Source organism: Apostichopus japonicus, chromosome 2, assembly GCF_037975245.1.
Source record: "Apostichopus japonicus isolate 1M-3 chromosome 2, ASM3797524v1, whole genome shotgun sequence".
In the NCBI taxonomy this organism is placed as follows: Eukaryota; Metazoa; Echinodermata; class Holothuroidea; order Aspidochirotida; family Stichopodidae; genus Apostichopus; species Apostichopus japonicus.
In genome coordinates, this window is record NC_092562.1 from 17,091,369 (window position 1) to 17,114,520 (window position 23,152).

At 38.9% G+C, this 23,152-nt stretch overlaps 2 protein-coding genes across 6 annotated transcripts in view; both read right to left on the bottom strand.

The window, feature by feature from the left end:
* Window positions 1-23,152, bottom strand: part of LOC139980264 (zinc finger SWIM domain-containing protein 5-like) — a 78,785-nt gene that overhangs the window by 48,366 nt on the left and 7,267 nt on the right. The gene's annotated exons all lie outside the window — the stretch shown is intronic.
* Window positions 1,967-9,062, bottom strand: LOC139980278 (uncharacterized). 4 transcript variants are annotated; one of them, XR_011797503.1, is made up of 3 exons: window positions 8,241-9,062; window positions 5,039-5,139; window positions 1,967-4,168 (listed from the first exon to the last, which is right to left on the bottom strand). XR_011797503.1 is itself a non-coding variant. In XM_071991832.1 (3 exons), the coding sequence occupies exons 1-3, from the start codon at window positions 8,256-8,258 to the stop codon at window positions 3,966-3,968; spliced, it is 318 nt and encodes a 105-aa protein (XP_071847933.1). In that variant the 5' UTR covers window positions 8,259-9,062; the 3' UTR covers window positions 1,967-3,965. The 4 variants fall into 4 exon arrangements, 2 of the variants coding, with proteins under 2 accessions (XP_071847933.1, XP_071847928.1); XR_011797504.1 differs by lacking the exon at window positions 8,241-9,062 and adding an exon at window positions 5,360-7,118; XM_071991832.1 differs by having other exon boundaries at window positions 8,245-9,062.

Here is a 23,152-nt window from a genome sequence, read left to right on the forward strand (position 1 = left end):
TGAATGATACCTACATGACTGGACGTTTCATATAGTCTCTGACTCTCTGTACATTTGCAGATTTCAGAGGCTAGCTGCGTAGCCAACTTATTCTGAGCTTGTCACGGCGCTCACAAGCGCCCTCACTTTGGTAGGTACCTACATGACTACTCTCCCTGGTGTGTTGTCTGCCCAAAAAATGACACCATGAACAACCGAAAAGTTCTTTCTAATGCTGCAAGCACTTTACGCACTCTACAATACTGCGTATTTGCTGGGGAATGCAGTTCTAGTTCATAATTGTTTTTAAAAATAAACACGCACAGAGTTCCCAAAGTTAAAACCTTTTGTACAACGGATGCTGATACTTATTAAACAATCTTCTTTTTTTTTCTCTCTTTTTTTTCTTTCTTTCTTTCTTTTTAAGAAATTATATTTTCAAGTGATATGACACTAGGTAGTTGGCAACAGTTTAATACATAAATCATCTAACAATGCAAAAGTTTATTAGGAAATTTTTGTTTACATCCATCTGAGCAATTGTGGGGGTATATGGTTGTTCACAAATGAGGGTACATGTCATATTCACAAATTATATTCAATACAGTCATATTACCCCCACAAAATTGTAGAAATAGGAGGAAGAGGATATATCTTGGGTGGTTGGTATGTAATATTGTAAGTTCTTCATTTGTGTTACATTAAATTGATAAATTAATACATGTTCTGTTCAGACCTACTTTGTAATAAGCACATATATATGTACTCTACTGTTCTGTATCGTATAGTTTTTATATGTGTATACTATAGGTGAATACAAGTGTTACTCTATTGATATAATGTCTGTGTACAAGTTAACATGTGTACACTCAGTCACATTTAACTATAATTATAATATTAATAATAATCATAATATAAGCTGTATACAGTATACTTTGAATGACAGTTAATGACCAGTCCTTCTGGTTTTGATTGTACATGGTATTTTAAACCTACCAATACCCACAAAAACCCAGATCTGATGTTTATACCAGATTTGATCCCTGCCATTTTTTTGGTGATTTATAAAAGGTCAAAGAGAAGCTTATTTGTTCTTTGGATCTGATTCCATTTGACTGTAAGTTATCCCAGCAGAAGACCTACTGTTTAGCAGTATTGCCCTCAACTGACATCAAGAACCACAGGGCCAGCTCTCACACTGTATTTGTTGGGGTTTATAGATCCACAACGCACATTGCTATAATCTCTTTTCGGACTACCAGGCAGGCAGTCCTAGGGATATGAAAGCAGAGAAAAATAGCACCCCAGTGAGGTAGGCCTTTGACAATAAAAACCACAGGGTACTGTTAAAGGTGGGATCGCTCGTAATTTCCTCGTAAATTCTGTCCTTCACACCACCCGATTCAAAAATAATATCAATACTACCCTCTACCGGTTCATCCTGTTGTCTCGTAATTTCTCACCAATCCCGTATTTACGGCTAGTAAGCAATAAACGGGTTCGGTTACTTGAACGGTGGCCTTGGCGAAATTCCTGCATAGTTTCTTGTCTGTGGCAGTACAGGGAGTTGTTATGGAACAACTCCCTGGTCAGTAATGTGCGGTATTACGCTGCGTTTTCGTGTGTATTGTGTGATACAAAACTCTGTGCTTTGTTTTACGTTCAGAACTTTTTCACAACTAATGGGCTGTACAGTATAAGTTACGGTCGAGCTTTGCATCAGGCGTAATAGTTTGACCAGGGAGCTGCTACTCTAGCAGTTCCCTGCTTTTACTCTTTTAGGCCTACATGGTGAGCAGTCGAAGTCAAGAAACAGCTCAAGAAACTAATAGTTATGAGCTTTATGTCTGATTCACGCTGACTGGTGTCACAAAAAGACAAACGCGAATGAGTGAAAAAATTGACTGAAATGATTACAAACTATTGGGTATCAAACGTAAAGTCAAGTCCGTCATGTGTAAGCAATTGCTATTTCAGCCACTTTAGGTATTAATTATACATAGACAGAGTCACAGCTTACATTGTATTTTAGATATAAATTTTAGTTATATATCAGGAGGGAAAGTCAAAGCATTTTATGTCATATACCATATACAGATAAAAATGTATATTTAATTATTTTTGAACTCCTGGCAACGGGCCCTTTAGGCGATCACAGAGCACTTGCCCTACCTGCACCCTGTCCTCCTAACCGGTGCACGTAAACCCTGTCCTTGCACCCCTTTGACCCGAATTAAAAAATAACGAAACTTGAACGGAAAAGGGAAGGAAAATACGTTGCCATAAGGGGCGGCTCCACCCTCTTTAGAAAGGACTGGCAAAAAGGGAATAAGTACATGAACAATAAACTAATAGTTATTTCCATTGAAAAGTGTCTCGATGAGCATCGGCCGTCAAAGCAAAAAACTTTTTTTTCTAAATCACGTCAGTGTATTGCTTTCCAGCGTACTGTACTCCCAGAATTGACTATCCTGCTTCTTGTTCCGAACGGCTCCCAACGAAATGCCAGAAAGTCGGCAACGGGGTTGGGGTGGGTTACCCAGCTCCACCATGGGGCACCTCATCACGACTGACTCGAATTACAACTCGAAACTTTAACTGAAACTGGATTGAATTAAAAAAAATACATACTAGCTGTCTGCATGGATCATACTTATCTATACTATTGTGTGACCATATAGGCGTACGGGCTCTATATGTCAACCAGGAGAGACTGGGGGAAGCTTTTTTTCTTGCCACAGAAAATTAAACATTGCCCGGAAGTTCCTAGCACGATTAATTCATTTCAAACTTCGACGGCAATGAAGGACAAAGAGAACCATATAGGCCTATGCCTGACTATAAGATCATTGAACCATCACGAACAACTCTGAATAATCTTCCATTTGCCGATTTATTACGCTGGGAATAAGGGGTGGGGGTGAGGCTTTCCATTTGATCCCCAAGTATATTGAACGGTCACCACAACAAGGGTGTATAGCTTGGGACTAGCACGGGGAGACTTGTCAACCTTGTGAACTTTTTTGGGGGTGAGATGCGGGGGGGGGGGGGCGGTGAGTCGGCAAACTAAAACATACAGGGTAAACTGAGGGGAGGAAAGAGGTCAAAAAAAGGAAGAGTGAAAGACAGATGAAGGGATGGAGGAAGAAAGTAAAGAAAATGTGGAGATGGAGGCTATGGGTAGAGATAGATATGATATGAAAGTACAGAGAAAAAAAAACAAGAGCAGAAAAATTGAGATCACTGGGATACTGTCAAATACACAAGGAGAATATACAATCTAAATACTGGAATTAAATAATGCACAACATAAATACAGCTTTATGACATCAACAAATCAAAGGCGAAGGATATAATGTTTCAAGGATGCTGGAAAATAAGACACAACAGAAGATGATTATGGTTTCCGATCTATTAGGCTTCTTCTCTCTACTGCTACCAGGATGTAAGAGACCACAGGGACTCGCACAACTCTTTAAGTTGTGATGATCTCTGACCCTTACTATGCCTAACTGTTATCTTGCCAGGAAATAAATACACCAGTGCATGAGAGGAGGTGAGAGACAGGACTGATTGATCGTGTCGATAGGGGTACATGTGATTCAAGAAGATAGATGTAAAGATTAGCATCGTTTGGACACTTCAAATGGGACCCCCTCCCCACCCCCCACACCCTCCCCCACGTTCAAATCATATCCCCTCCTGGCAACGGAAATGAACACCAGTATAAATAAACCGATACAGATATGTATACACGCTGTGCGTGTAGGCCTATATACAATAATATAAAGCTGGCCATTCTCTGATTGTTACTCGTTGATTGAATTTCCCCAACCTTGCCCACCTTGACTTAGAGGGTGGCCAAGCTCCTGATTCACAGTCATAGCTACTATCGAACAAAATGGACGAAAGCAATTTATCTCAATCTGGAGATGCAGATGTATCAATAGCTGCTAATCCAACGTTTGTGAATGTCGCACAACCTGTCAACAAATGTCTGGGAAAAGTGCTTGTCCCTGCCATATGTATGATCTCTTTTGTTCAGGATCATGTAAATGTGGCAATGTGTATTCGTATAGTCTGAGGTTTCTCTCCCATGCTGCTCCATATCTAATCCTACTGGTGACATTGGACAGAACATTGGCAGATGGCTTCTTGAGAGGTGTTGAAGTAACTGGATCAGGTGTATCTGTAGAGATTTCATAAAACAAGAGTTACTAGATTGCAAGTATCCTGCTATAGCTTCTATGGCTGTGACTAAAAATATACCTTTTGTTTAGAACTTATCACACTTATGCAGCACTGGAAACTGATATTTCAATTTAAATGGTGTCATTGAGTTTAGAGGACATTGAAGTTACAAGTATGTTGGTGAAACCAAGACCACCCTCAAGAAGCAGTTCTAGTCACAATTCAATACCATGAAAATGGAGACTCCAGTAGGGGAACACTTTCAGCTGCCCAATCATACCATTAAAGACATGTCCCAACAGGTAACTAAATTCGTATTTAACCATCTCAGACACAGTACACCACAGCAGAGATAGAGTGAGTGGACGGAATGCCCTAGCACCATTCAACTGAATGGGCTCAATATACAGGAAGGACATGACTAACTTTATCCTGCTCCATCTCTGTATTCTGCTATAGTTTATTCGTCCTCTCTCCTTACTTAATCCTCGCTTTGTACGCAGTTTAGCACAGTTTATCTAAATACCTCTGCTTTCACTGACTCCTTTTGTTCAATACACCATTAACTTCTTTCTTTGTGTTCACCATGTCCTCTCTGTTCCAGGCTCTATTGTGTCTCTTGAATTTACTGTTACTAGTCAGTTTGCCTCTAAAGAAGATCCTGATAATATCAGGCCCACTTACTTTTATCAATTTTCATACACATGTATGCTTTTTAGTTGATGAGCAATATGCTACCATTTTTTTCTTTTCTTTTGGAATTTAATGAGAATGAAATTGTATTATTTTTCTGATCACATCAGATCAGATAAGATTAGCACTGCTCTTCCAGTCTGTAATTCATGCAAGGATAAACATATAAATTTACCTTCTCCTTTCTGAGTGTCAACTGATCTTTCTGTGGTGACAGCTGCTGAGAATGCCTCTGTTTGACTTTCAGCATCTTTCCGGAAAAGATGCATTTGAAACCTATACAATGAAACAAACAAAATTGTCCGTAAATCATATAACTGAAACAGTAATTTTACTGTGCACCCCAAGCTTAATTGTATGCGTAATGAATCTGGTAATGACCAAATCATTACAAACATACATGTTTTTATCATACCTACCCAAGAAAAAGTATGAAAGAGAAAAGTAACAAACAAACACTTAGGCAGATTTCAATAATAACATATTGTTAACCCACATTGATTTAAACCCAGATAAGGATGAGATATTCTTTCATACTCTTCTTCAACATATCCATAAACCGCGGTACCTTTCAAGAATTGTAAGGATAATTTTGTGTGCCCAACTGCTTGCCCAACAACTTTGAGCTCACATGTCAATGTAAAATTTACTATGTAAACTTCCTGCCTTAGTGAACTGATTGGTTTCATATCGCTAAAAGATGTCCAGTCTTTTGATCAAAGTTTGATGTACACTCATTTTTTACCTACTGTGTAAGCTTCCTGTTTATGTGAGCAGTTGGTTTCATGAGTGAGAATTGAGATGCTAGCTTACTCCATGACATAAGCCCACCATTGTGAAAAATTCCTGTTTACATGAATAGCTTGATTTCAGACTACCATTAATTTAACGCTAGATTACTCTCCACAATCGATAGTTTCGGCCACCAAATTTAATAGATATTATAATTTTTGAACACTAAACATCACATCATTCACAAGAAGCTGAACAAAAACAAGCATAGTACTGACTATATATAAAAAATATGATAACTTAGCACAGCATCATAAAGTATGAGCATCAGGCCTACACAAAAAAACTGGTACTTTCTTACCTCCAGGCATGGCTATATAAAGGTTTATATAGGTATAGCTATATGTACTATGGTCCCTCAATTTGTGAGGCTAATTTACCTAATTTCTTGCATAGCAGTTGGGTTCCTTCAAAAATCCCAAACACAGAAATGTACACATGATTGCTGGAATATGGACAGACAGTCAGTAGATAACAGTATAACACACTGTTGCCCAAATGATTGCATATATGCTGGCTGTGGCTGACCTTAGAAAAACCTAAGGTCTAGTTGCATACGCAGCGGTGTGAAAAGGAGTGATTCTAAATTATTTATGTAGATGCATTATTTTTATAGGAAAAATTGCAGATCCATGTGGTTGTACTTGTACAGCACAGTAGGCCTTCCTCACTGGTGTATATTACAAAATTAGGGAATACAGTTACTATGAACACTAAATTCAGATACTTATTACTAATACTATAGGTCTTAGTCCTATGTTATATGCCTAGTTAATTATGACTGGGCATAGGTGAGGCTTTTCTTCAAATGCTCATTCACAAGAATTATTCTTCAAACAAGGACAGCTGATAACAATTTAGAACCTGGAGGGGGTGGGGATGAACAGATCACCTAGGCCTAGTGGTTAGAAAATATATTTCCATCAATTTGTTGAGGCAAAAACAGTTTACTTTTTGGTGATGAGAAGGCCCAGCTTTCCATGGCATAAATATGAGGAGTGAAACTTAATACCCCCAGTCCCTGTCAGTCTTCTTTAGGAAGGATATTTTAATTTTTAACTGCATACAGTACAAAGTGGCTATTCTTACGACTAGTCGTAAGAATAATTTCCGATACGCAAGGGCAGTTGCTATTTTTATGATTAGGAGCACTGGCGGATCCAAGGGGGCCATGCCCCCCCCCCCCAAAGGTGAGCCAAAAAGTGTTTCTGAACATCCGCTAAATCATATGATTGGAAATTAAAAAAATCGAGAGGAATAGCAGTGGTAGACTAGTCTAAACCATTTCGTATTCTGGTTTAAAATTAAATGCAGAGCTCCCAACTGACCCGCAATTCGCGGGAATTAGACCTGCATTCTAACACCCAAACCCGCTGACCCGCACAAGCGTCCGAAAAAACCGCATTGTAATTGTCAAGTATACATAAAAAAAATTTGCATCAAATTTTGACTTAGCAACCATCATTTCTTTATCATTTAGCATAATAGAGTATTATAAAACCTCCTTTACAGCATCATTTGAACCTCAAATTAGTCTATATTTCTTTTCATTGGGGCGAGCAGCGAACATTTTCATGCAACGGGAAAGAATGAATTATCACCTACTATTCAATTTATTGATATTACACACAAAAAAATGCATATTTCTCAGAAAATTTTGGGTGACAAAAGCCTTTCTAAGTGCCACCATTTTACATGTAGGCATCACCAGGATTCCAAAAGATTCAAAAGGGGAGGGGGACACCCCCTCCCCTTATACCCCTCCCCCAGGACGGCAATTCGTGGCATGGACCAGCATTTGCCTTCTCAAGAGTTGGGAGCTATGTAAATGTATGAGCATGAGGATTTACAGTTTAACACCATTTTGCAGTTACAGGCTGGTTGTAAGAAATTTATAACCTATGAGAAATAAAATTTCTTGAGAAAGATGATCGGAACTTTGTTTTATAAATATTTTAGAAAATTACACCTGGGAAACATTTTTTTAGAAGTAAATTGACATCACCATTGTACACTTTTGTGGCACCAAATTGCATCTGAGGGCATTCAGCAATAGAAAATTTTCCAAAAATTTTCCACCTTGGCCCCTCCCAAACAAAGGCCCTGGATCCGCCAGTGATAAGGAGTACTAATTTTACAACGAGGAGTAACAATAACTTCCGGTTAGGGTTAGGATTGAGGTTTAGGGTTATGTTTAGGGTTACCCCTACTACATACGCAGTTGCTTTATTTACTTTACAGCACATGAATTTGCCTTTGTCGTAAGAATAGTTTATAAATAATTGTTACCACTAGTGGTAAGAATAGCCACGGCCTATACAGTATCCTCATGACAAGCATTCACAAACAGTGATGATGCTGACTCAGTAATACAACTTACTGCTATTTTGTGCTAGGATAAGTATGATAAGGTTAGCATACGCTAGGTCCATTGGAAAAAAATAATGAATGATAGGCCTAGTTACAAAGCCTAGGCTCATCAAATCATGTATGTTACAAATACAATAGCATAGACACTGCGAAGTTCGAACACCTAACCTTAAAATACCCCAAAAACTTCATTTTATTGACAGATATGTACGTACATACTTGCGCACGGTCATTTTGGAGAGGAAATAACTGTAGCTTCCTAGTTTTTAGTGATATTGGCTCTCGCTTGCAGGTTATAATGGTGAAATCGTGTATTTCTTAGGGGTTTCCGAACTTTGCAGTTTTCTGTACTTCGCAATACTGACAGTTACCTAGGACAATACCCTGTAGTACTACTATGTACTAGTATTACCCTATACAGTTTTAGCCTAGCTTAGCAAATCATTACCTTTTTGTGTGATCCTGAAGCAAATGTTCTTCGAAATCTGCGTTGCTAACAGTAGTCAAATCGTGGACATGTTTGTAGAGTTCTTTCTCCATTTGCCAGTTTACGTAGGAACGTAGAAGATAGATCTTCGTGGCATCTCTTCTTCGCTGTTGTTCCTTTGCACTGCTGTTTTTGTCAGGTCCATGCAACAATGGCTTTCCTCCAATTGAACCTACGCTCGTTCCAGGATAAGGTCGTTTTCTTTCGCCCGATTCTCCTTGCCCTGATCCCTTTTCCATGATTGTCACTATACTCTAGTCTAATCGAATGTATTTGTACGAAAATCGTACAGTATTCTTTACTCAAAAGGCACACAAACAACAAATTATCGCGTACGAAAATCCTTTGCGGTAAACAATACAGTAATCTGAAATGCTGTGTTATAACATTGTGTGCATGGGTACGGGCTTGTTACGCATACGCTTGCCTGTGCTATTCACTGATCTAAATTTGCCACCGAGGTCACGTGATTAATAGGGGTCCCATTAAACCTCGCTGAAACCGCGATAATGCCAGCGCCCTCAAAAAAAAGTCTACCAGCGATATCGCCTTTAAGCACTGTAATGGGTATTGAAGCACATGTACAGTACAAACAAAACAATAAATATACCCCCAATGGCAGGGGGAAAAAAAGAAGAAAAAAAAAAACAAGCACATTTTTCTTTTCCTTTGATAAACAGAGGCTAAAGATTTCCACTTACTTTTTTTTGTAGTACTTATGCTTCTGTTTTTTCTTTGTTCTTTAAGGTCTGTCTTCCTATGATTGTAACAATAGAAACCACTGGTTTAAGCAATCACTAGAATGCACTGTAATACCACACCGCCCTATGCATTTGAACAGGCTTTTTTCTTTTTTTCTTTTCTTTCCGGCCCTAATTATTATCTTCATTTTCCTTTCAGTTTCACTACCTCTTGTGCAAATCCAGGATCGATTGTGGTCAGTTTCCACATGTATGGACAATATTGAAAGGGATATTATATTATACACCAAACGTATGCAAAACCATGTATATGAACAACAGCAGCCGGTCACTTTAATATATATACTGTACATCACCTAAATGATCATAAAAACCAATATGAGACAAATCTTGGCTGGCTTTTTCACTTTTTGCAAAACTTGGTAGTACAGTAGATCCTGAATGATATGGCTTAGGCCTTACATTATAGTTTCCATGACGACCCCAAAACTTCCTCTTTATAGTGAATATGGTTGGAGGTTAAATACTGTACCAGGACATCCTTTTCCATGAATACATCAAATTGACCCAACTGCATCTAACGGAACAAATTCGTGGAAGAACAATGTTCAAACAGACTCTTAGTTGTGATCGACATTTTCAGATAACTTCCACGAACTGAACAGGAAGTGTTTTGGTTCTGTTTTTTAGGCTTTAAATGTAGATCACCGGTGCTACCACGGAGGTTAAGCAAACTACAACGGAGCTATAATATATATGGTATGTTGGAGTTTTCCCATTTAAACCGTCTTGTGGCACGTAGCGAAGCACGAAATGAGAAGATTGCTCCAGGAGTTGCAGCAGAGTTTAGACCGACACCCCCGCTAGACTAATACTTTCGGTCAGACCGATGCTCAAAATTTAAGTACTTTCAACTCTGAATAATGCAGTGAATAATTAAGTGTTCCTAATTATAGTAGCAGTTTTGAAGTCTATACGAACTCTTACATAATACTACGGTTGCTGTGTTGTTTAATAAAAAAAACACCACCCATCTTCTCAGTGGTATAGCACTTTGCATAGCTTTTGGCGATGGGTTAACGGATAAATTAATCCCTGAACGTGGACTCCCTAACTAAGTAACAAATTGAGCCCTCTCCCTCGGTTTCTGGCTGTTACCCATCCTATTAATCACTTCTCCAACCCTCCTTGAAACTATATCTTGTGAATATTAATACAGTTAGTTGTTTGCAAAAACTTATGTTTGATAAAAAATACTTGCAATGGAAAAAGTAAGTATATCCTGTTCTAGTCTTCTTCAGTCAATAATTTTTTTTTTTGGGGGGGTGGGTTTCCTTTTTTCCTGTCCACCTTTCTTCTACTCTTTTATTTTCATTTCTTTTCATTTCTTTTCTTTTCATTTCTTTCCATTTCTTTTCTTTTCTTTTCAAACTTTGTGATTAAAACTCTCAACATTATGTAGCAATAAGTCCACCGTGAGTAATTCTTTGCATGTATATAGTTTGCTTCACGCATGCAAAACTTGATTTAATACGTACTTAAAAGCTTACAATAAAAATAAAGAAAAACAAGAAATGGCTGCCAATTTGAGTTTTTTTTTCTTTTTTTTTAAACAGTAATTACTATTATGACATTGTTGATTTCCGTACGTTGGTCTCCGTGTTTATTATGGCCTACTGCCGTCATTATCATAATGTAAGTGCACAAAGTACGCCTTCACCATGCTCATCTATTAATCACCGTGTACTTAGATGCATACGATGCATATATATATATATGGGGCTTTGTTTTTTAAAGATTCGCCATGCTTCGAGCTAAATCAATTCCTCTTGTGAAAACCGCACCTATCACACTCCTATGGATACCAACAAAAGGCTCGATACTACTTAAAGTAGAGACGAAAAAGTAAAAAACATAAAAAGATTTCTTCCAAGCCTCGGCGTCGAGCGACATCACACTGTTCCGTACACAATCGCGAGGGAAACGAGAGGAGAGAGAATAGAAGAAGACGAAGCCAACTACCGTTAAAGTTGATTACCACGCAGAAAGAAATCAATCTTGGTGCCAACTACACAGAAAGAGTATATAACGACGAGTCAGCGCGCGACGTGATTGGTCGCAACTAAGCACGCTCGAGATGCAGATTTTGAGGCTACGATGAGCTCGGGAGAGAAAGTACACGGCAGTTGAGCAAAATTTTGATGATAAGAGAACAAACCCTCGAAGGGCAGATTTTACACAAATTAAAAGCAATGCATTGAGGGAAGTAATAGTGCAGCAGGGGCTATCAACACATCGTACATATTCAGACAAAATTCGCTGGGTTTTTTTTCTAAAGGAAAACGAAAAGGGAAAAAAGGAAGAGGGGGAAAAAGAAGAAAAAAACAAGTCAAGGGCTCACATCACGAAAGCTCTAATCAGGCTTTTACTTTATAACGAACACAATATACATACGCTATTATGTGTACACTAGAACGTGAATTGTAGGCAGTCGTCTCACGAAAAAGGAAATCGTAAAAGGTTTTGTAACCACACAGAGTAGGTGACTTACAGTAGTGATATATAAGTCTGAAATTTTGAAACAAAGGAATTGGCAAGTTAAGAAAGTGGTCAGGTTTTGGCAACGTTGATCTTTGGTTTATCACCAGATATTATTGGCGTAAACATACGTGTACTGTAGTATTTGCGACGATAAGCAGCTAATGGGGTTTGGACATTTCGTGGAAATTTACAAAGTGGAATTCAGGAGCTTGAATACTGTATAGTAGTTATGAAACGATCCATAGGAGACGAGCAAAATATTCTTGAACAGATTTCTTCCCAATAAAATTACTAGCCACACTGAACATTCCAGCCCAAAATGATGCAAGAAATGATCAAGGAAAGACCAGGCACGAATTAGAAAAAATTAATCAGACTTTACATACCTGTAACAGTTTACATTATTTTCGCATCCATTTTTTCATCACTTGAAAAAAAAGATGGCATGTCTTTGGTCAGAACATCAAAAAGTTTATGATTGCAACCTGATTAGAAGAAATGTGCTGCTCAATATGTTCTCCTAGCATAACAAGTAACATTACAAAAACTTTTACAATTTCATCTTGAATTTATTAACAAAATGAATATCCACAGTTGAGTTCTGCAATAATCTGCAAGTCACACCACTAGATCCCTATTACACAGTTAATATTGCATATTGATCTTAGAAAAGAATAAAACCAAGCCCATATTACCCTTGCACAGCTAAAAGTTACACTCAGCACTACATTACGTATGGAGAATGGGATTTGAAAGACGCCTACAAATCCACTGCTCATAACCTATAGGAAGGACTCTCGCATGATCATAGTTTCAAACTGCCTGAAGGAACCAAAAACCAATGCAGTCACAAAAATATTCTTTGGATTATGAAATTATTGATATGTTTTCCCAAATATCTTCAGTATTTTTTGTTGCTTTCATATTCTCTATTTTTTATATATATTTTTTTTGTCTCTCTGGTGACAATTCCTATGTATCCATGGCACGCACCCACATGAAAAAAAAGGTTTAACTCGTCGCAGTTTTTTACTGGAAAAAAGAAAAGAAAAGGGACGCCGCAAGATGAGAAGAAAACCGGAGAGAAATTTTACTCCGGGGTGCAAAAGTGAAAGCCGTAGGTTTCTTCGGGGAGAAATGCTGGCTATTCTGACACTGTTTAATTGGTTTTTCGCTCCTGTCAAATTGTGGGGTGAGGTAAAATTTCATGCTCAGTTGAATGGCGGCGGTATTTATGCGCTTTATTGGATAAAGCGCAATCTCATTAAATGGCTTAAACGTTGGTAAGTGCTTTGATGATTCGGTAGAACTTCTTCCACGTTTCCTTTGTGGTAGAATGTATGGTAATGGTATTACCTATCTTACTCTTACTCCCTTGAGTGATATCTATATATAGAAGGTGGAACTCTAAAGAATAAGATGACTTGACAGTAACTTGCGTCAGAATCCGAAAAACAGCTAAGAATCTTCCCGTTATATGAGCATGATATCCACGAGAGGCAAGGTTCATTGCTGAGAGGGGACAGGTAAGTGAGGAATGACATAAATCTAAGATTTGTGACAAAGTTTAAAGGTTACCCTTCCATGGTAACATGCCAAATGTCAATGTCACATTAGATATTCATCAAAGATGAACCTAAATTTACATCCAATGTCAAAAAGTTTATATACCAGTTCGCTCTAGAGGAGGTAGGGGCAAGAGTGATGAGGTTGCGAGAGGAAGTAGGTAAGAGAGTGGTGAAGTAAATATCTGAAAATGGATGCTGAAATGGAGATCAATCTGTAAGGTTAGAGATTTGGAAGGAGAAGAGGTGGGGGGGGGGGGGGGATATGATCCAGAAGGGAACCAGCCCATTTCTTTTCACGTAGTATATTCTGTAACTGCCTTTCCAATTTTTGTAGGTTATAGGACTAGGTCCATCAGAATGCAGTAAAGTAAAATACAATCTTAGCTTCTTTTAAGAGTTCCTCCTTTTTAACCAGTCTAGTGTCTAAGCCCCGATAAAACCATCTCAACTCAAGTCTGTCTTTCTGAACTCCAGCCTCCTTACCAATTTCCTCTGTGGGCATAGGAGACACCTTGGAATCCAAGTTTTGTCCTTCCAAATTTCTCCCGGATACATATACTGTATATACTGGTAATGTAAATGTGTGCAGTGAACAGTTCTGATACTGTCCCTAGCTATCAAATTTGGCCATACACGCATACAAAGAATTGCCAGATGCTAGAGCGAGGTAAATACGGTAATGCATAGGTTATATGAGGTGAGGGAGAACGCGCTGTGAATGGAACAGTTCTGATACTGTTCCTATGTAGCTAACAAGTTTTATCGCATGTTCAAAATCAGTTTCAGACAATTGTATTGCCATAGGTTTTTATTATCTAGGGTGTAACTTCATGAATATCAAAACAGGATGTACTTTTGCAGGCCCACTCCAAATATTATCTTCACGAAATAGAAACCCCCAAAAATCAAGCAAAAAAGTTGGCTATTCCTTCTCATGACAGATATTCACCAGTTGAGAAGATCCAAATTTTTGTTTCTATTTATTTCTTCTTTCATTCATTTATATTTTGTTTTGTCTTTTTTTTTTGGTCTTTTGCTTTCTTGACAGGAAGCTTCCGTTGCAATCTTTCGCCCTTATAATCAGATTAACGTCAGCTACAGGGATCTAATTAACAGGAAGAATACAGCACTAATGAAAGACCTCTTCACACCCTGTCACTATTAAAACAGTGCACCATTTTTTTTTGTCCATTTCCCTCAGGTGCCGGTCACCTTTTCAAACTAAAGGGTCTCTAGAGGTTATGACACACGTGTGCATTGGTCCTTGTTTGGCCCAAGGTGTTGTGCTGACCAGAACCTATCCGGGATAGCTAGGTCAAATCAGATAGAAATGGACAACTTGGTCATGCAGACAAGAAGTGATTAAAATCTCCTGAGATATTGATTAGGACAGTCCACATACAGTAGGCCATAATGGCTTGCACTAGAACTAATCCACATCACTGGTCAAGGGACTGAAATTTGCTTGAAGAGGATTTTCTTTTCTCTACTTGAATTAAATTAGAAATTTGCAGGTTTGCCAAAAAAAAAAAAATTCTAAGCCTGAGTGGACAATGCTTTTCCACCTACAGTGTAAGCTTGCAATCTTGTAGGAAACAGTAAACAGTACTAGGAAACTATTCATTCCTTCTTTGTTTCCTCTTTTTTGGTCCTTTCATATTCATGTCTATATACTGTATACATCTACACTTATATTTTAAATATATAATTGTTGTTTCTATGTCAAGGTATTTATGAGGTAAGCACCAACGGTACCTATGTTGTACCTATGGTACCTATAATTCTGTCTAAGATCTCACCATGAACCTTTCTCCTCACCTCTCCCTCCCTCCTGCCCCCCTCTCTCCCCTCATTCCCTCCCCCTCCCTCCCCTCATCCCTCCTCTCCCTCACCCCTCCTCCCCCTCCCTAATTGGTTATTGCACCAACACAGCAGTAATATATGGAAACGTACACAACTACACACCCTTAAAAAAAATTACATGTCACCTCAGTTAATTTTCCATCAGAATTGTTGAACATCACTGAGGCCAACCTCAGCAACTTTCCCTCCAATATCTACATGGGCCATGACTGGGCATCAATCCCGGCTGTTAATATTTGTTGCATTCAGATATTGTGTATGTCATATAATCAAGACCTATCCAACCACTGAGTTCAAACTGAACAGAAAGTACTTTGACATGGCCATTAAAACCACACAGTAGTATATATACTCTATAGAACAGCACACATCTGACAAACAGTCACGACTGATTTATACTTGACATAAGGTAAACCAGAATGACTATAGCACCACAGGAAGAGTGGTATACCAGTTGGATGCTATGGTTCAGCCTCTAGGGTAGCCAAGGACTTAAACCACAAGGCCAAGGTTACCTCAGCAGGCTTTGACCATTGGGTTTAGCTTATTACCAGTGGGGGCGGGCACACTAACTGTATTAATTCTGAGATCTTAGCTCACTCATGCTATGTCATTGTCAAGAATTTTTGGGGGTAATTACTCCGTAAAATGACTCAAAACTAAACTAGACATCACAACTGGCAGATGTACACTGGGAAAGGATTCTGTGAATCATAAATTACATCACCACTGGCAGAATATTACCATCCATCCTTCATACTAGAGGTACATAGGGAGTTGAGATGGTGCTAGCAACTCTCTCTCTCTGTCCCTTATGTCTTAAAAACTATAGACCAGAGTCATTCTGATGTAAACCATGAAGGATTTTTACTTTTTAAACCTAGTACTGTAGTTATACTACAGTAGAGATAGGAAAAATTTCACACACAAAATGGACGTCTAGGCACTTTGGGTGGTAGAATGAGAAGGAAGGGCATTGACGGGAGGGGTCCAAACCTAGAGGGGGCATACTGTTAAAAGGTTACCAGCTTGTTCTAGGCACGGTAGAACTAGAGTGCTAAGGCTGTGGGGAGACAGGAGCGAAGTCAATATGCTAAAACCTTGCCATGCATATAGGATAGCCTTTTCAGTGGATTTTGGACACTTTTCTGTACAGAACTTGTCAACACTAAAATGTCGCCACTTAGATGCATTTTACACAACAGCTGCTGATAAAGTCATCACTATATAATTTTGTGCCAGATAAAAATTGTTTTGTGATACCAACTTTAACATTTAGGGCCGCTTCTCTTTCAAACTGTAATAGGAATTTATGAGTGGATCATGAGCAGCAGCTCACTAAGCAAAATGATGATCTTGACAGGGAAAAGTACTGTCCTACAGACTACAGTAGTACTGTGTGTGTGTTAACGTTTTAAGCATCAAATACCGTAGGACATTATCATGGCAAAACAGGCATAGTTCGCTTGCACCAGATAACAACATTTCGTGCATGAATAAAGATATGTGGGTCTACATCGTAAAAAGAAAAAAAACTATCAGGATGTCACTGGAAAAGTCTGAAAGGAAACAACAACTGTATCAGGATGCAAGGTGATTCCTTCAAACCCAAAGCTGATCCCATTAAAGCCATCCTGCTGGGACCCATATCATGTGATAATTCCCAAGAATTAGTCCACACCAATGAGATTGGTTTTTGCTGTATAAGGTTGTCTGCACTTTTTTTTAATCTCTGCTCATATGATCCATGACTTGACTAGTTAGATGGGTGTTTTTGTTTCACTCTCCGAGGTGTGAACTGGTATCTCTGGTTTCTGCGGCTGGCTGTAGAGAGTACGGTATCATCCAGCTATTTGCTGCACATACTGTAATAATCTCTGCATGCATGGGAGTATCCTGTAAGCCTGTCTCTAAGCAGATATCTCTCCATGAGAGTCCAAGTGCCACCTTATTCAGAACCTCAGTCAATATCTTGTGTCATGCGCCACACTCTGTCATAATTCTCCACATTAGCAGTGCAGTTCAAACTTATCTTCGGTAACAGATACAGTGGAGAATGTCTCACTGGATCGCAGCACAAACGCTTCATCGGGCAAACAAGTATAGTTTACCTTTATGTGCAGTATGGGACTTACTTTTGAAGTTGACTCGTCCGTTGCTACTTGCACTGTATCATATGTAGTACTTAACTGCTGGAAAGGACCTTCAATGAAAGAGTGACCATAGATGGGGGGAGGGGGGCAGGGAGGGGCTGGAGGAACCTTTCTACAACATTTGGTAAACCTACAAGCAGCTTCTTCAGTTGGTAACTGTGATAAAGTTTTTGCTGCCATTAGATACTAGCATCCCATGACAATATTGCTAAAATAAGCTTGGCTACCCATGATGAAGTTAAAGCAAAAGTAACAGCAAATGTAAAACTTTCATTTTTTCTAATTTTACTGAAGAAGCATGTCCGATCTAGGTACTACTAAAGTGTCAAAAGTGTCTTGGCAGGAAAATATTGCTCAGAAGAGAATCATCTCTGTCATACAAACATTTGACATCCATTGATGGAAAAATAAAAAAAATCTACGAAAAAGAATGACACTGTAGGTAGTTTTATATTCTACTTTCTCCTTTCGATGAAATTATGAAACTAAGACCACTAAAATGTTCCTACAGTACTCTTCTTTATTCAATCAACGGAAGGTTAGAAGTTGTATTCAATACTAGCAGTACTGGACAGTCTTGTTTTTCACCCCCCCATCCCCTCCCCATCCCCCTCCCCATCCCCTCCCCATCCCCATCCCCTCCCCATCCCCTCTCCCAAACTATAAGGAACTTGCAGCATTCCTGAACTGGTTTAATTAAACAATTCAAGATGCAAGCAATGTGCAGAAAGTTATATGGCACTGCTGTTATTGAATACTGACTTTCTAGAGTAACATGACTCTTCCAAAATGTGGAAGTCACATTTTTCAATATTTTGAAACAAAAGTTACCCCTCTGGAGTGTTATTACATCCTCTCCAGGATCTGAGCTGAGCAAATTCAAACAGCACGTGGGCGTCTCATGTTGAGCTGAGGAAACACAAATCATGATGACGTCCTGGTTATAAACATACTGGTCCAGACTAAGGAGCAATTAATCGGACAATGGACCCATCCTGACCTTCCCATAGTGCAGCGTGCAACTAACGAGATTCTTATCACGAGTACGGCACTGCTTGCCTCCTCGTCATCGGAATAAGTCCACCCAAAAAAAACAAGTTTGTGGGAAAGGAATATCGGTCCTTTCCAAAACTAACAGCTCAACCGACCCAGGAAGTGATGCTGCAAAGCAAATTTGCCAGGAAGAATCAAAGAGTTATCTAACGGCAGATTCGCAAAACCCAATCACCTGCCTGTCTGCTTATGACACCCTAGGAAAACAAATCCAAGAGTGATCCAAGACCACGGTATCCTGAACAACAACAAATACACTGTAACATATGGATTGAATTGACCCAATGATCACATGTAGGTCTAGTAAACTTTGACTAATACACTCTGGTATGTTGACACAGCTTTCCTATACACATCTCTCACATCTGTGAGGTACTGTACAATTTACATGCACTGTGTGTCTTCAGTATATACACTGATAATGATCACTCGAGTGGCAAGTACAGCCTATACACCACCACACAATAGAAGTGTGCTTCAAAGTCTCACTATGACGACCAACAGGATGACCCATGCATGTAGGCTATATTATCTAGATATCTAGACTAACACAGTACTTATATTGCAATAGTCACAGATGCACATAGGCGTAGGAGGCGGGGGGGCTGGGGGGGCTGCAGCCCCCCCAACCAAATTTTTTGGTGAAAATTCGGGCAATATGCTGAGAATTTTTCGGGCACCTACTGGAAGAAGAAGAATTTGCAATGTGTTTTTCATTTTTTTTTGGTGAAAATTCGGCAATATGCTGAGAATTTTTCGGGCATCTACTGAAAGAAGAATAATTTGCAATGTGTTTTTCAAATTTTTGGGTGAAAATTCGGGCAATATGCTGAGCATTTTTTCGGGTACCTATACTGAAAGAAGAGTAATAATTTGCTGTGCTTTTTTTTCAATTTTTTGGGTGAAAATTTGGGCAATATGCTGAGAATTTTGCGCCACCTACCAGTGGCGGAGCGTCCATACAGTCAGAGGGGGGGGGGGGCGGATGCCCCCCTGACGGACTCAAATGGACTGCTGGCGCCCTTTTCAGCTTTTTACCACTTTTTACTTATTCGCAATTATTGCGCTCTCAAATACCTATTGACATTTGTCACATTTTGTTGGTGCAATTTTCTGACAAACGGCGATGACACCTATTTATTCTTCGTTAATCTGCAAATTAGCAAGGCCCGGAAAAGGTAATTTCCGGCGATCTAGAGAGTATCTTTACTCCAAAAATTTCTGTACGCTCCGCGCCAACCTGTGGTGGCGCTCCGCTTAGATAGTGTCAAAAGCGCCCCTACAGACCATTCTCTCCCCCCTGACCAATACCCCTAGCTCCGCCACTGGCACCTACTGAAAGAAGAAGAATTTGCAATGTGTTTTTCTTATATTATTATTATTATCATTATTGTTGTAACAACTTCACCAATAATTCTAACCAATATGGAAGGGTAATAACACGGAAAATGATTTTATGTTATTGGTATGTTATGTAATAACCGATGAATGCCTATTTATATGCACATTAACATGTGGAACGCGCGCGGAGCACGCGAAAAATTTTGGTTATATTTTTCGGGCAAGTCGTTACAGCCCCCCCAAATCAAATGAGGCTCCTACGCCTATGATATGCAGATGCACATACATACAAATTGATATCTAGTGACCAGTACAAAGGTATGAACAGTACAATCAAATGGGACTTCAAAACCCAACCATCATATTTAGCTACAGTAATATGACAGAGATCTTTGTGGCGAACAACTCCCCCCTAAGCAGCTAAGAAAAAACTTGTTCCATCTGGGAGATATCCCAACTTTATTTTCTGTGATGTCAGCAGTGCCACTAGGATCCCAAATTCTATTTGTTTTTCTTTTTCGCATTTCAAGTTACAATTTTAGCAGCGTTGACACTAAAAACCAATGCCATCCTTAGGTCATGTGAAGAGGAGTCCATATTTACAATTCAGCATTTACAAATCCCATTAACCATTACAGAAAATAAACATTGTAATCGACAAAGAAAAACAAAAAAATTGAACCACAAATGATTCTTAATGATGTCAGGTTTGGACTTGATCAAGTCTTCCCCTTGCATATGTGTGAATAAACACTAAAGTGTGATCTTTAATTCCAAATGGAATATTAAGACTTTTCTTAGCTTGCTGGGAAACTTGTTCTCTTAGTTAAATCTCGGTCACATACTGTAGGCCTATAATGTTGGTTCTGTAATGTTTTTCACTTTAAGGTACCAAAGTAAAGAATTGTAACTAATTAATGCGATATTATATACAATGGAAAAGAGCATGGTAATTCTAAGCTTAGAATTAATAGAATACTGCGCTCGTCCAAACTAACTGTACAGTATCTATACTGTAGCCATCAGTAGGTGACGATCCCAGCAAAACCTCAAACTTACTGGTTTGGGTATTTACACAAGATGTCTGTCTCCTACTGTCTCCTGTCTCCTACTAGCCCTCCAATCTACCCTACTGGTAACATTCTTGCACAGCTGCACCCCTTCCCCCTCCCCCCTGTCCCTCTCCAAGAAATATATTCTAGGGATCACCATGTAGTCCAGTGCATTTAAATCCTGTGGGGGTTACATGGTTTGATCCTTACTCTAGTGGGGAAAAAATTCTCTGCTCTTTTGCATAGATTCTCCCATACAGTATATGTCTTTGGTATGCACACACTGACAGTCCACTATAGTACTGTATCTGGGATGATCACTGTGTACTTGTACATACACAAATTCACACACTAACAGTACATTGCTCAGTTACCATGTGCACTGCACCTTGGCCTACCATCAAAATCGTTACAGTCTGCACGATGTAAATTGACTGTAAATAAGAATTAGTAATGTGAACTGTGAAAAAGGTTTCGGTAATGACTTAAGGAAGGAAATATGCTGTCCATTGCTGAATGGCTTGGTTGTTAGATTGCAGAGTTTTCTTAAATTGGAAGATATCCCACAGTTTCAACATAAAGGATAATACATCTACTCTACAGTAGGTAAGCAAGTCGATACCTCAAGATAAAATGAAGCTGGAGAGAATAATTTTAACTATTTCCCATAGTGGGCCTTTTTTTTCTTCTTTTTTTTTGAAACAGGCTTTCCAACAGCATTTCAACTTACCTAATGACGTCAAGCTTGAACAAGAACAGAATGGTAACTTTGCACAAATTGAAGACAGAGCAATTGTTTAAATGATCTACATTATTTCTGGGAAATTGGGAATAAACCGTAATCGATCACAAATGCGAACATGTTTTCGTACAAAGAGTCCAGCTGCATTTGCAGGATTAATAGTTTGCCAATAAGAATGAACCACAAAAAGTGCTGTATGGAATGTAAACACCACAGTTTTCCCTTGTATTCAAATTGCAGCAAGCAGCCAATAAACAGAAGCGAACACTGCGACGGTATAGCGTACATTTCACACCATACATGCTAACGATTCATATACAGTAGTTATTGTACTTACATCTCACCAGTACACAGCACACAGTTTTACCAATGGGGGTTGAAAGAGCACAATATTACCACAAATACATACAGTATATGTGTGCTTTGTCATAACATTTGCCAAGGTAATATAAAGGTAAGCAATCATGACAAAGTTAACTTACAGAACTCATGGATCAGCTCACATATTACTGAATGAACGTCCACAGTATAAACTGACTATATAAGCCACACCGATGATCTACGTCATTGCGGTCAATAGCAGGTGTACATAGATCTTTCTTCTAAATTATAGATCATTCAGAATTTATTATAGGAAAGGAAGTGGTGGAATATGTTCATCATACTTTTTGTAACAACTGGTAACTGGAGTGCATGTATTAAGAGGAGACAGGCAGTCCGAGCTAAATGATGTGAAAATGTATCAAAATGAATTGACCGATGTACATGCTCACAATGTTAACTTCGTTCTTCCATACAAGTCAGGTAGTTGTTGATACCAAGGCCAAAATTTTCAAACTTTGTGGAATACATCTTAGCAGACCGCCATTATAATCTGTCTGGTTACGATACGGTCTCATAATTTTCCTGACAGCCGGAAGTGGTCAGTCGGTGATCATGGTGACCCGGTATCATTGCTTACAATTCCCAAGTGTCTCTAGTGACTTAAAATCCAGAGTGCTTTGGTTGTACACAGAGCAGGGACAGGTAAGTAAGGAATGCTGACCACACTTGAGTCGCTAGGAGTCTCAAATCTTTTTGTGAGATAGAACTGTACTAGTAAGTACTCTGAATGTGTCAATAATATGCACAAACAATATCCTTAATTTGTTTTCACTCCAAACATGCTCCTTTAGCATCTAATTAACAAATTGGTAAACATTAAACAAGGCCAACCCTCTGACCAACTACAGTTGTATCACCACCCACTTGATCTCCTTCAATATTGATCAAGATCTGATCTTTATCCCATACAGTGACGTTTTCCTGTTTTTGTTGTAGCAGAGAGCTCTGTATATTTGATAATATTAGTCCTTCGTCTTAATTCAAAACTGATTAACAGTGCTCTCACCTCGCCATGTTTTATAGTATATGGCCCCATGATATTTATTTTTACTTTCTTAAAACCGTGCTTTAAGTCATAAACTGATCATATGGCGAATAAGATATAAATTATGTCAGATGCTAGCCATCTCCAAAAATGTTTACTTTGGGTCCAACGAACCCCCTAACAAATAGGCAACTACAGTAAACAGGTAGGTTTGGATGGAAGAAAGCCATGACCTGAAGAGGTCAAGTGAAGTGGGG

Excerpts from the sequence above, each read along its gene's own strand:
- LOC139980278 (XM_071991827.1), bottom strand. The coding sequence starts at position 8,751 with ATGGAAAAGGGATCAGGGCAAGGAGAATCGGGCGAAAGAAAACGACCT. Across the intron at positions 5,140-8,473 it reads CTTCAGGATCACACAAAAAG|GTTTCAAATGCATCTTTTCC; the intron begins GTAATGATTTGC and ends TTCATTGTATAG. Across the intron at positions 4,169-5,038 it reads TGACACTCAGAAAGGAGAAG|ATACACCTGATCCAGTTACT; the intron begins GTAAATTTATAT and ends AAATCTCTACAG.